The 14,919-nt window shown below is 36.9% G+C and overlaps 1 protein-coding gene across 2 annotated transcripts; it reads left to right on the forward strand.

Annotated features, from left to right (window-relative positions):
• Positions 1–973: 973 nt before the first annotated feature.
• Positions 974–10,151, forward strand: LOC122648924 (AT-hook motif nuclear-localized protein 1). 2 transcript variants are annotated; one of them, XM_043842243.1, is made up of 7 exons: positions 974–1,119; positions 1,205–1,383; positions 1,580–1,989; positions 5,031–5,098; positions 6,224–6,355; positions 9,303–9,464; positions 9,565–10,151. In XM_043842243.1, the coding sequence occupies exons 3-7, from the start codon at positions 1,602–1,604 to the stop codon at positions 9,841–9,843; spliced, it is 1,029 nt and encodes a 342-aa protein (XP_043698178.1). In that variant the 5' UTR covers positions 974–1,119; positions 1,205–1,383; positions 1,580–1,601; the 3' UTR covers positions 9,844–10,151. The 2 variants fall into 2 exon arrangements, with proteins under 2 accessions (XP_043698178.1, XP_043698179.1); XM_043842244.1 differs by having other exon boundaries at positions 1,205–1,358.
• The last annotated feature ends 4,768 nt before the right edge of the window (positions 10,152–14,919 follow it).

Consider the following 14,919-nt stretch of genomic DNA (forward strand, 5'->3'; position numbering starts at 1 on the left):
GTGCAAGAGAATGGTATCTATGATACATAATTTTTTAATTAAATTTTTTGAGAGAACTTTTGAGAATAAAATAAAGGATAATCCAAAGAAGGTGTTAAATTTTAAATACATCCATAGATGTGTCATTTAGACGGTCCCAGAACAAGAAATAGAAAATATGAAATGATTTGAATGATTTAAAACGATGAACTTGATAGAGCTTATATTTTTTCAAATTCATTTAAATTGTTTCCAAATCTAGGAGAAGAATTGAAGGTCTCACAAGTGAAAAGTTGACTATTTGATCCATTGGAGCCTTATCCCGATTATTTAGCGGTTTAACTCCATTAATACAGACCCACCATGTATATTACTGTAATAAGAATTACGTTTGTAAAATTTAATGTGAATCTAACAAGCTAAAACAAAGGATTTTTGGACCACCACTTTCTACTTAACAAAGTAATCTAATTATACTTCTGTTAATTAATTGGTATTAGCAACACCCAAAACAACTTTCCAGTCCAAATGTGGGCCCATGACTTATAAAGACACAACATGCTTACTCTAGTAGCACCAAGAGAGAGAGAGAGAGACACTTGTCAAAGAACGGTCTTCTCCTACAACAAGTAGTGGCATTTTTGTAATTCTATTAAATGAGGATGGCAAATGAACGCGAATGCTTTTTTTTTTAATTGCCCAAAAAAGACAAAGAGCAGGTCAGTATAGGAAAAAGAGCGGGTCTTTAACGTTACCCTGCCAGCTTTAAAATGATAATTATAAAAATGGGGGAAAATTATTAAAAAACAGAGAAACCCTTTTGCTTGTTTTCCAAAAATATTTTTTTATGGTTATTTTCATTAATGCTAATTTTTAAATTAATGAATTAATTAATTTTTTTCTTCGGACTTGAACGATTTTCTTAATCAAAACGTATAATTATTTCGGGTTTTAGATTTAAATATTAGTTTTGCTCAAATCTCGGATTTTATATATTAATTTTAATTTTCAGCTTTTTTTGTTTTTCTCGGAAAGCCGTTTGGACAGCTTTGAAAACCAGCTAGCGGTTTTTGAAACCTGGAAAACCAGTCTTCGTGATCTTACAGAGAGAGAGAGAGAAGAGAAGAGATTTGAAGTGAAGTAAGAAAAAAAAAAACTTTTTTTCTCTTGTGAGTTCTTAGTGTGATGCATGAGAAAAAAAATGATACTTTTTTAATGTGATCAGACGGCGCCATTAAAGTTATTTGTCTGCTCTTAAAAATGGCGATAGTTCCAGTACAAGAGGAGGACTCTCTGTTACTGGGAGTGAGTTTGACTGGAGAAATCACAAGTTATGTTCTTTGAAAAATCGAAAAGGATCTCCAGTTCCTGAATTCGAAGTAGCTTTTCAAAATTTTTTCCCCTGTAAATTTTCTGTTTTTTTTTTTTTTTACTTTTCAGTTTTGCATTTTTAGTTATTTTCTGTGGATTTTAATTTTTTTTCTTAATTGATTTTATTTTGGTTAGTAGTGTTGTTCTTGAGGTGTGAAGATAGTTCTTTACAGTGTGAGTGCGTGATTGAGTTTTTTTTTTTTTGGGAATTTTGGTGAGTGTTGCTTAGGGTTTTCTAGTGGAATCTATGTATGGAAGGAAGGGAAGGAATGAGTACCGGAGTAGCAGTTATGGGGGCAGATGCTCATCCCAACTTTCATGTCGCTGCAAGAACAGAGAACCCTAACTCAGTTGCTGTAGCAGCAGCAGCTCCACCAGCAGCACCAGCAGCAACTCCAGTTGGAACACCACAAGTAAGCGTGGCGTTGCCAGGAGCTACAGTGAAGAAGAAGAGAGGTAGACCCCGAAAATATGGACCTGATGGCGCAGTATCGCTGGCATTATCGCCAATGCCGATTTCGACTTCGGCGCCGGCAGCAACAACTGGCGATTTTTCCGGTAACAACAAGCGGGGTAGAGCGCGGCCTAGTAGTTTCTTCAAGCAACAGCAGCAACAGAGAATGGAGGTGGAAAATATGGGTAAAGATTCCTGTTTCTGATACCCACATATGAATTATAAATGTTCTTCTTGATTTTGTCTCTGTTGCTATATAGCTAGAGTAGATAATTTATCTTAATTCAGCTTGTATATGTTTTGCTGATTTCTGCTGTACTGCGGTGGGTTGTATTTGGTTAATGTTGGGAACTAGTGGTTTAGTCTTCAATAGCAAGGTCTACATTTGAGGTTTGGAAGTAACTGCCGTGATTGATGTGGGACCTTGCATGAAATGTCCTTCTTCAGATCTGAAAGGAAATCCGGTTCTGAAATAAGGTGGGGTTTCGTGGGGTTAATGAGGGAATCTTCCTCTTCTGGCTAAGGTCCGCAACTTACTTGCCTTTTTGTGAAACTAATTGTTAGGATAAGGTTCTGAGTATTATTGGAGAGTGGTCTGTTAAAATGTCACAAGATGGGTATTGTGACTTCCAGGATTTCTCTGTGTCTTTTAACCTGATTTGCCTGCAGAAAATGGTGACCCATCGGAGTGATACTAAATTTATCCATGGTCTCTGGGTCTGTGCCTGGGCGATTCCTTCAGTTTGGGTAGCATAGTAAAATGATTAGTATCTTTATTTATCGCATGCAGTACTGGCAAATTATGCGGTGAACTATTCGACAGTGAGTGATAGAAGCTCTGTATTTGTAAGACCTGCATGTGGTTTTGATCTTTATTTCCCTGTTTTATCATTAAATCCCAGTCTAAGCAGTCATTTGCGGGTTTTTTTTTTTCCTTCTGAATCTGCTAACATCAGGATAGACTCAATTAGTTCGATTTGTTGAATATTCTTTCTGAACGAAATCTAGGTTCACTGTTTTATTTGTAGATGGATGAGATTTTGGTGGCATCTATAATTCTGGAATCATGTGATGTATACAAATTAGGTTTTAGATTTGAGTTGGCATTGTAGGGAGTCAGCCCAAAGCACGCTTTCTCCATTTTCTGATATGTTTGGTACATGATCAAGTTTGAAGCTTGTAAATCGAGATCCCCAAATGAAACTGTTTTGTTAGGGTAAACTTCTTTTTCTTCCCGATTGCTATGCAGTATATTGGTTTGCGTGTGTTTTCCCATATTAGATTGGTGTGCATGGTAGGGATATGCATGTATTGTTGCACATATTAGTCTTAATTGAATGTTTGTCTCTACATAAAAATTGTCTAAATTGTGTTAGGATACTATTAATAGTGGGTGGTAAATCTGGGAAACCCTTAACAGGTTCCAGGTTTTAACGGTTGACAATGTTTCCATCTTAACAAGTCTTCTTACTTGTACCAGGTATAGGTTTCCCTTTCTGTGAGTGATTTAATAGTTTTTCCTGTTCTTTGAACTGGCACAAACGGACTTGCGAAGTGGTTCACATCAAACCAATTCTCTTATTATGCCACTTATTTTGTGATTGGGTGGATTATGTGCTCATGATCATGCAAGATTGTAGTGTATACATGCAAAACTGTGGGTGTGGGGATGGTGAACTTTATTTTTTTGAATGTCACAGTAGAAGTTAAAGTTGATGAGGTTGGTCTATTTGCCAAGAATGTAGATTTTGTATTCAATGTTTTAAAGCCATATGAGAAATGCTTTGAGGCTTGATTCAAGCATAGTACCAAGGAAAATCATGTGGCTTAACTTCAAAAGCTTACGCCTCAAAAATGTGAATTATGTTCCTGCTATTTTACTCATTAATTTTAAATTTTGTTTAAAGTAAAATGTCAACAACAACAATAACAACTCAGCCTTATCCCAACTAAATGGGGTTGGCTACATGGATCCTTGCCCTTCAATTAACTCTATTTGAGGTCATACTTGATACAAGGTCTAAGCTATACTTGTCTTTCCTCACCACTTTTCCTAGTGTCATTTTAGGTCTGCCCTGTCTCTTTTAGTTCCTTCAATCTGAATCAAATCACTCCTTCGTATTGGGGCATCCGAAGGCCTCCATTGAACATGGCCATGCCACCTCAAATGACTTACTCGTAGCTTATCATGTATTGGAGCTACTCCCAAATCAGTTCTAATATGATAATTCCTTAATTTATCCTTCGTAGTTCTGCCACACATCCATCTCAACATCCTCATCTCCGCTAGACTGAGTTTATCTAGATGATGCTTCTTTACTGCCTAACATTCCATACCTTAAATCATAGCCGGTCATATGAGTGTCCTATAAAAATTTCCTTTTAGGTTTTAAAGGAATGCATCAATCATACAATATTCAGACGCACCTCTCCATTTCATCCATCCTATTTTAATTCTTTGTGAAACATCATCCTCTATATCACATATCTTTAATTATGTCCACATATTAGAAATAACATGTCAATTGCCTTTAATATAGCATTTATTTCTTATTTTTAGAAATGCCTCATGTCTCCTCTTCAGATTTTGAAGACATGGTTGTATGTCAACTTATGTGCAAGTCTAGTAAGTTTCTGAAAATTTAATGTACAGTGTGGTTAAAGTGGCACTTGGCAACAATAATCAATCAACTCGGCCAGCCAAGACATTGTCAACTGCATTAATGTAAAATTGGCCTATAGATGCTAGACAGTATGCTTTCCCACTTGATTTAAATCCATTATGTATGACTGTTTATTTCTTTATTTTGGGGATAAATTGCAATTTCAGCTACACAATTCCATGGCAGTCATATGACAGTTTCTTTAGACTCGGAGAGCCATGAATACGCACCATCTTAATTTTTGAATCCTCAAGATATGTGCCTTCATTGTCTGATTATAGCATTTGGTTGCTTATGTGAATTAGGGAGGAATTATTTAATTTTGGTTGGGCATTGCCTAGTCATTTCGTGCACCATGGCTTTGGATGGGGGGCGGGGGGACACCGAAGTGTTGCCTAGCCACCTGGAATCCATTGCCTGCTTTATCACGTCAATACATTTTCTTCATTTTACAAGATAGACTTGACTCAAAGGCTCTCATTGAGGTGGTATGTTAGAAAATTTCTTATGAGGCAGGAAAATTTCAGTTTGTGTTTCCTAATGTCTTTAAAATGCTGATGCAGGTGAGTGGGTGTCATGCTCTGTTGGGGCAAATTTCACCCCCCATGTGATCACTGTTGCTACTGGTGAGGTATGTGTTCAGATTTAATTTGTGCTATTTATTAATATCTAATAGTATGATTCTAGATGGAGTTCTGAAATCTATTCAATTGTTCATTCATTTTGGTCTCATTTCCACATTTAGCTGTGGAACATGTTAAGTTCCATTTAACTTATACTCTGGAAGTGTCTCTCAATGGAAATAGCTACTTCAGGAACATAAAGAATGAAATGTGTATGTAGGAGCTCCAGGCCAGTTATCAGGTGTCATTGCTTTTTATTCTAAGAGAAATGCCAGGCAAATTGAATAATTTTTTTTTCGTGCGTATTTTCATCTTTCTGATACCCTCACATTTCATTTTTTAGTTCTTTTGGATATATACTATGATTATTATTTTCAATGACTATTATTTATTAAAATTTTATTGCTAATCAACTGTCAAGTGTCAACTATTGGTTGACATGTGTTAGTTGTTAAGCTAATTGGTAACTATTAATTTGTAGAAGGAGCTAATGGTCCATATGTTCATTGTAACATAGAAAATACCTTGTTGGATTGGAAAAGCAGGATAAGACGGATCTACTGTATAGAGATCCCGTATCGAAGACTGGTTATCTGCTTATTTGAATTTAAGTTTTTGATATTCAATCATTGAGGTATATCTGGTTTGTTCTTAAAAAAAACCAAGATTACCAGTAAGTGGTTTCTCAGGGTTATAATTTTTTTAAATTCTGGTGGTGTGGGTAGTAAAGATCAGATTTTTGTTTAAGAACAAAGATTCTATTCTTTAGAGTGGTACTGCCCACATGTGGATGTGGCAATGGTTCGATGAAATGGCAACCAAGAGGTTCATCAAGTCGTGGCTGGCTCCTGAATAGTTACTTTTTCCTAATCAGTAATATTCCCATTGGGACTGTATAAGCATATTGACACATCATCCCAATATGGTTCAATGCACTACATTCATTTTAAGAAACAAATATAATTCCATCGTATATTGAAGAAACTTCCTGTTTCCTAATAGAAAAATAAAACAATCTAACTGCAAAGTTGTTCTATTTCACTTATAGAGAGTTGAAGGATCTTTTTAGACATCCTTCGAATGGTTTCCTTGAGTGTTTGTTTCATTATTGATTGGCCATTTTGTTGTTTCAGGATGTTACAATGAAGATTATATCATTTTCTCAGCAAGGGCCTCGAGCCATTTGTATTCTTTCGGCAAATGGTGCAATTTCAAATGTTACTCTTCGTCAGCCTGATTCTTCCGGGGGAACTTTGACATATGAGGTGCGATATTATATCCATGTTTCTTGAAATGGTATATACTTTGTTTTATAGTTGTCATTATTCAAAGGACCAAGGTCCAAGCACTGGGGGTTGGTTGTTCATCTATTACTAGCAGACTCAACTCAACTCAACTCAAATCAGCCTTATCGCCAAGGTTCAATAACTTGGTGCTGAGGCTGGTTTCGACCAGCCAGGAAACTTAGATTCCCAGGTTTCGGACAAAACCTGGTCGAAACCTGGTCTTTTTTGGGCAAAATTCGACATGTCATGGGCTGGTCAAAACTGGTTGAAACTTGGTATTTTTTGGTCAAAACTGGTTGAAATTATCGAAATTTCCGAAATATTGTCAAAACCTGGTCGATACAGTAGTACATATAGGTTTCGTCTCGGAAATTTGGGAAACCGAGATCTTGAACCATGCTTATCGTTACTAAATGGGGTCAGCTACATGGATCCTGTTTCTCCAATCAGCTCTATTCAAAGCCACGCTTCTTACTAGTCCTACGCTATGCATTTCTTTCCTCGCCACTTCTTCTAGAGTCATTTTAGGCTTACTCCTGGTAATTCTTAGGACATTGTCCATGCATGCCCAATCTGGCAAAGGTTTTCGTTTCTGTTGCTTCACCCATTTGATTGGCACACTTCTCCAAAATCACACATTTTATACCATTGCTTTTGTCCAGAAATGGAAAATCATGGATAAGTACAATATATCCCCAGTTTGTGGAGGTGGCCAAAATCATGTTAAATAAGAAATTTCTATATGCTTGAAATGAATCTTCACATGGATGTGTTATGACTAATAAGGTCCTGGAGATGTCTAATTCCATTGAGGCTATCCTCCAGTCTGAATAAGTTAATGTGCCAGAGTTATCCTTATTTCATTCGGGCAATGGAAACACTTAAAAATTGTGTTTGTTATCTAGCGTGACATTCATGTGGATGACAACAGAGATTGCTTTTAAATGAACATATCTCAAGTGTTTTTGGAAATGCTAGAAGTGCTGATTTGAATCATCATTGAAGTGCCTCTTTCCTCTCACTTGAATCTTTCATCTTTCTTTTTATCTTTTCTTTTTAGTTCCCATCGTTTATTTGTCATTTTCCATTTTTTCATTTCTCATCTTATTTCCCATCCCTCTTTTCTCTATCTCTTGTCCCCCCCCCCCCTTTTGTTTAAGACCTTAGTTTCCCCTACTTTGTTTTGTTTGGATCCATGTAGCCGACCCCATTAAGTTGGGATAGGGCTGAGATTGTTGTTGTTGTTGTTTGTAGTTGATGTTGTAATAACTTATCTTTTGGATCTCAACTTGTGCAAAAGTAGAAGCCGTCAGATTGGCATGTTAAAGCAACACATGTTCCTATCATGGATAATATATTTGGAAATTCTAGTTTTACGACATCTGGGCTTGGCCAGCCTTTTGATTTGTACTGTGTGTTGCACTTTTGTTTTCTACATTCTATTATTTAGAACTTAGCTAGCATGGTTTCATATCTAGTTATATTCTCTAGTATGTAAAACTACTCTACTTCTTAGCAGACCTAGAATCTATTTACGTTGCACTGGTCAAATATTATGTATTTTCAAAGAGAAAAACATTATTCTGGGAAGGGGTTGAAGTGAAAGGAAACTAGAGAATCACTGTATACTATTTCATGCAGAACTAGAACTTATCATTCGGAATAAAGTGAAGTCTTGAATGCAACACTGTGTATTATCCATGTTAGTTTCTAGACTTGTCAATGATTTCCGGTTTGAAGTATCAAATTTTAGTTCCTTTAGGTCTAGAAATCTAGAGTGCCTGTAACATGCATTATAAAACTCTATTTTTTTTTATTCTCGCCTATTCCATTTCCATGACAAATCTTGTTGAACTAATTTGGATGTGCATGAAACTGCAACCCCTCCCCAACTGTGACTGAAAGTTTCTCTAACCAATTTTAAAGCACAATACGCGTATTAAGGTTTGGTTACCACTTACAAATCATGCTATAAACAATTCCAATTTTTCTGTAATTGCACATACTCCAGACTTTTATCTGACAAGCACCCTTCTGGTGTGGAGATCATGTCTAAATCCACCTCAGCCCCATGTGATGTACATAGTACCATTGTATAGGAATGAGTCCTTTAAAACTATAAAGGTAAAATTCTTATGTGGAGTTCTCATAACGAATTATTGAATATAAAAAAAAAAGGTTAGTTTGAAAATTAGGAACAAGTTGGAAGGAGACATGAAGAAGAGGGTTTAGTATTTTATTGAATTACGGGTACCTTGTGTATGGTTTCTCTTGTGGCTCCAATCATATCACTGTGAAAAGGCAGCCCTGGATTCTTGTGGAGTAGTAGTTCCTTGGTTATTGTGTGGTTCCCCAGAATGTAGCAATGTAAACATTATAATAGATTCAATCTGGAAAAAAAACTCTTTTGGATATCAGTTGGTTTCCATAATGTTCCAGTTGATTGATATCGTGTAGGTTTAAATTTTAGCCAATGAAATTTAGAATTCCCTCGTCTGGTGGAAGTCTTATTTTGAATTTCACAGTTGCTTTCTGTAGAGAAGGGTTCTCCATTGGGTTGAAAAAATGTTGGTGGCAACTTCATTTCATGGGTGACTGCAGTTGAGTCTGTCTCGTGCTTTGGTGACTGCAGTTTAGGTGTTCTGTGCATGTTGTTTTCGAAAGATTGAAAAACCTGATTGACTTGGTATGTTACTTTGTTGAGTCTCAAAGTCCAGTTTTGGCTACCTGCTTATGACGATTTGAACTTCCAAGTTTTGAACTTCTCATTTCAGATCCAGTTTTGGAATATGAAACTCTAAGATGTGACCTGGCATCATATGTTGTAACAAATTGCAAATTATTCCCTTGTCTTAATTTGTTTTGATGCTTACTTGCTTGCATTTCTCTGAGACACACCGTCCATTTCTTGATCTTGATCTTTTAGGGTCGTTTTGAGATACTCTCCTTGTCTGGATCATTCATGCCTTCTGAGAGTGGAGGAACGAGGAGCAGGTCTGGTGGTATGAGTGTCTCATTGGCGAGTCCGGACGGCCGTGTTTTAGGGGGAGGAGTTGCTGGGCTACTAGTAGCTGCCAGCCCAATACAGGTAGGCTAATTTAAGCAAAATGCCATTGCTCTTGGCCCCACCTTATCTATTCGTTTGGCTACTAGTGATTCTATTTCCCTGATATTTTTTATTCTACTAGGTTGTGGTGGGCAGCTTTCTTCCAAGCACCCAACAGGAACTAAAGCCTAAGAAGCAGAAGACGGATCCTGCATCGTCTGCTACACCAAACACTGCCATTCCTATTTCTAGTGCAGATATGGAGGAGAGCTATGGTGGACAAGGGCAGCGTACTGCAACTCCTAAGTCTAATGTTGCTACTGGTTCTTCCTTCCGAGGAGACAACTGGGGACCTATACGCTCCATGCAGGACTCGAGGAATTCAACCACTGACATAAACATATCTTTACCTTCAGGATAATCAAAGATCCCCATCCTATTTAGTCACTGTGAGGTTCTTACTGACCAGATTCAAACTTTGATCTTGGTTGTGATGCACAAACGTCAACAACTATTGGAACCTCACATCCTGTTTTTGACTTGCTTGTAAACTCATTGAGTATTTATCGGATAGGATTTCTGATCAAGAGAGTGGTTAGTTAGGCCTTAATCTGTAGCTGTTGTGATCATGTATCTTTTTTTGTTTTTTTTCTTTTTCCGGTTCCCTTGTTAGAAAATTTAATAGAGTATTTAATGGATAGCTGCTGTTTGCCATCATTCTTCTGGCTTTGTGTGTTTTTCATTTGGGCTTTAGTCTCCAAGTTTACTTGTCTTGACATTTGCTTGTTTCTCTGGATATTATTTGGTTAGGAATGAACTTAAACATGCTATGTTTTAACGTTAAATTACCATGGTTCTTAGCTGACGAGGTGTAGGAGCTCTGATGGTTTAATTAGAGGATGTCCTCCTTGGATGACATACACCCCCCTGTGAATGAGTTCACCATCTGAAGGTCTTGTTCTGGGCAAGTTGGAATTTTGACTTCAATCTACTATATTGCCAAATGTTTCACTCTTTTCCTTTATTGCGGCTTAATCTCTGAAAATCTGTTTTCAGCTTTTTAGTGATTTCTCATTACTGTAGACAAGGCAAAGAGGGATCCATTACAGCTCTTATGGCCTCTGTTCCAAGAAACATCCATCCCTAAGCCATGAAGTTTGTTATTCCAAGGAAAACTCTGAAGTCTGATCTAATTTTTTTAAAGACTTCTAGTAATTATGCCATTGTTTTTACTGAAACATCATTGTTTGATTCTTTTTCTCTGACTCATGGATGGATGAAGTGTTTTCTTTCTCTGGAGCTTCCAAAACAATGCACTTGCAAGTCACTTCTGAACTCAAAAGCAGCTCAGAGAGACAAGATTGCCCATTTTTTTAGGCTGTAGTGCGGCAGGTCGGGGTGGAGATGTTGACATGTGGCAGCTCGGACATCCAACGGTCTGAGTTCATTGACTTCTATTTTTTTTTTCCTTTCTTCTTGAGCTCGGTATCGTTGGATGTCTGAGCTGTCATGTGTCGACATCTCCATCCCAAGCTGCCACACTGCACAGTTTTAGGGAATTGCAGAGGATTATTTTCCCTCCTGCTTGTCCTCCTTTGTCCTTCACAATCTCAATGAGATTGTGAAGTGTAACAATTCACTACGCATAGATTGCTTTAGAAAAGAAACTATTTTTTGTTTCCTTTTCTTCAAATCCCTAGATGCCTTGTACGTACTAGCAATGATTTGGATTTTCGTCTTTGTTTCCAGGAAAAGCCCCTTAAATTGAGGAGAAGGAAATTGTCTTCTCTGAAGACTTGTGTTGGTTATCATCCACCGACCATGATTGCTTGCTTCCTTTCCCTTTCCTCAGTTTTAGGGCGTGTTTGGATGCAAATGTCTTCCAGGAATAAAGAGTTTCTTTTTTTTTTTTTTAGATAAAAGAAAGGTATATATATATATAATTATATAACGTAGAGACTACAGTTCTATGTTTGAGGAGAGAGAGAGTTTCTAAGAATAATTTATCCATATTATATAGAATTAATTAATGCTGGTTGAAGAACAAATGGGAACATAGTTTGAGGAAGAGCCCACCATCAGATTCCAATCCAATGCCTGACAATTTCACTAGAATGGATTGCCCATTCCATTTCAACCTTCCCCTAATGGTTAAGTAGAATCTTCTAGAAAAAGATTAGTAAACTGGCTAATAATTTCTGGTCGAACCATTGGGTCTCGAATGAACCAGTTTCAACCCAATACATAGACTATATATACCCCTAATAATGAAGGAGTTGGTCCGGCCCATCTAGGAACCACTGGACCGAAACTGAACCTAAGGAACCAATCTATAGAGAACGAGAATGCTAAGAAATTTCATGTGGTAATCCATGCTTGTAAGCTTCATCTAATTTTACTTAGTGAGCTTAATTTGCCCAAGTCCAAGTCTACGGGATAACTAATAAAAAAATGTTAATATTTTAGTAAATTTCCAAGAAAAGTTCTGCCATTTGTCAACACTTTAGATTAATTCAATATTTTACTCGTTAGAGATTTGCTTATAAGTAATGAAAAGACAAGCGCAGAGGCTTAGTTGAAAATATAACTAACTTTGTACACATTGCTAGCTACACACAAGCTTGGAAGGGCATGAAGCCTGCTCGGATTCCTGAACTTGCACTTCTTCTTTTATGCTCTGCAGTGACTCTGATCCTCTTCTTTATCTCTTTGTTCCCATCAGTTCCCCAAGATCAGAGTTTTCTTGGTTCTACTTTTGAATTGATCATGAAGTCTAAGTCAAGTCCTGTGTTTGTGTTCTTCGTCTGTAACTTGATTGTTGTTGCCATTCTTCTGCAAAACTCGAAATCGTCATCATCTCACCGAGATTTTGATTGGTTTGAGAGTCTCTCTTTGTTGGAACATGTTGAGGTGGAGCAGGAGAAGGGAGAAGAAAACAACGAGGATGATATCGACGATGACAACAACAAGAACGACGACGATGAGGATGATGATGAGGATGAAGATTTTCATGGTTATGATGGTTATGAAGAGGATAATGATGATGATGATGATGATGATGATGGAAGTGAAGATGATGATTTAGATGGTGATGTCGAAGAGGATGATGACTTGGAGAGGAGAATTGAGGATTTCATAGCAAAGATCAATGGGGCATGGAGAGCTGAATGGTTGATGGAGATGCTCCCAACATAGAATTGGAAGCATGAAGTTCAATTCCTTTTCTTTACTACTTTCCCTTACAGGTTTTTAAGTTTAGGGATTGTAAGTTTTGTTGATTAGTAAGTCTGGTTCGTCCACTTTTAGGGACGTTCATGTCCTGCTTCAATCTCAAGTACTGTTGTATGATATTGTACATGGAAAATCATGGATGTAAAATTATGATGATATTTAGGCTTAATCAATAAACTTACATTGGTTTACCCTACACGGTGGGATTTAGTCCCACATCAGTGTGTGTTTGTGTTTATTTGCACTCCGCGGGTTGAAAGGTTGGTTAACTCTTTTGAGCTGATGTGTGCATTTGAAAAAATATATATTTATATATATATATATATATATATATTGGTGTTGAAGCTGTAAAAGCATTTTTTTTTTCTTCTTTTAGCCAATAAAAAATATATACCCTTGATCTCTTTGGATTGAAAATTAACATGTGAGTAGAAGGCATAAGGTTCTAACTATCCACAAAATTTAAGTTCATCCGTCTTATTAACTTGCCATGTGATAAAAAAAAAGTATTTAATAAATGATCAAGGTTCATTGAGCAGGCAAGGCAGCCTACGGTATCTTGCAAATATTTTCCTATTTATTATTTCTCTCCTTAAAAAATGAATAAAAAAATCACACCGTTTGCTAATTAAAAAAAAAACTTTTCTTTATATTTATATATTTATTATAAGGATTTTTTTTAATTTTGTATTCTCACTAATTTGCTTTCTTTTAGCAAGGTTAAAATCTTTTCATACATGTGTGTACTAAAAAAATGTGCAAGTCAATGACAAGTTGACAACTCTTGAGAATGACATGTTAGTAAGTCATTTTCAAATTATTTTGAAGACCCTTCTTTACCCCTAATTTAAAGAACGGAATGTTATAGAGGAAAGATGCGATCGCGCAGCGTAGCGCATGACGCCCTTGTGCTTTGACATAGGGGTGCGTAAAATGACTGCTGCACCCTCTGGAACCTTGAAAACGACAAGGAGTGCGGTTGCCATTTTGCACACCCCTATGTCAAGGCACTGGGGCGGCATGTCAGACGCGACCAGGTGATGTTCTTTCTCCCTTTTATAAATAAGACAAAGGACATTCAAAAGAAGGTTACATGTTCTAAATACACCTATATATATCCATCCTAGGTGATGAAGATGGATTCTTTTTATGCAAATTTTGTGTTACAAGCAAAGGGTTCTATGAGCAAATGGTATAAGAGGAGCAATACCAATGAGGTGCATCATAATCATTTTACACAGAGGAGAGCAATAAGGTCATTTCATGTAAAGAAGAAAAAGATGGAAAGAAAAGGTGTTAGTGAACACCAATGACTCAGGAAAACTTAATTGTAGAAACTTTTCCTTCACCACATGGGAAGGATTCAAATGTCATCCTAGAATCCTAAAACATCCCCTTATGTACCACGGTCGAACATGGCCCTTTACTATTGTGAGATACTCTCTCAGAACCCGGTCACTCGGCCACCCGGCCATCCGAAAGCCGGCGTCAAGGGATTCACCTTTACCATGGCTTAAAGAAAGTACTATCCAAAAACATCTTGACAAGAGATGATTTGTTCCCATCTTCATGGAGAATCAGAAAGTACGTACGCCTTTTCTCTTTTTTAACTTCCACCGCCCTTAGTCGTCACAATCCACCTTGCCTTTTGACCATCTCTTCATTTTCCCATAGAACTAGGCATCAGGCTCCTCTCTAGCTAGCGATGCCCCATTGCCCAGGGAGTGCCCAGTGATCATCTAACAGCTGGGCTGATTGGACCCAAGCTAGGATGTGTGCCTGCGTGCATTCCGGCGTGCCTACTTAGACCACCAATACAAAGTATAGAAAGACCAATCAGAACCATTTAAATTTTTTACTTTTACATCAAATTCTCACTACCTGAAGCTATCCAACCACAAATTAGTCCCAAATTGAATTTCTGGAGCCCACCCCAAAATCTACCTTATCGGACAATCTTTAAACATTGGATTTTTTACTTGGATGGAATAGAGGAGCATTTATACTATAATGTTATTATTGAATGATCTAGCTTGGGCAAAACTTAAGAACAACCCTTCTTGATAAATTTATCGAGTCGGCTAAAATATATTCACAAGAAAGATTCAATGAAGCTCAAATTTTGTGGATTTATAGTTTATTAGATTTGACTGTAGAAATTATTTAAAAAACAATAAAAAATAAAATGATCATTAAACTTTAAAATCATCTAATCTTAATTAAGTAGTAAAACAAGGCAAAAGTATTAAAAAACATTCATTAATTT

Source organism: Telopea speciosissima, chromosome 1, assembly GCF_018873765.1.
Source record: "Telopea speciosissima isolate NSW1024214 ecotype Mountain lineage chromosome 1, Tspe_v1, whole genome shotgun sequence".
NCBI lineage: Eukaryota > Viridiplantae > Streptophyta > Magnoliopsida > Proteales > Proteaceae > Telopea > Telopea speciosissima.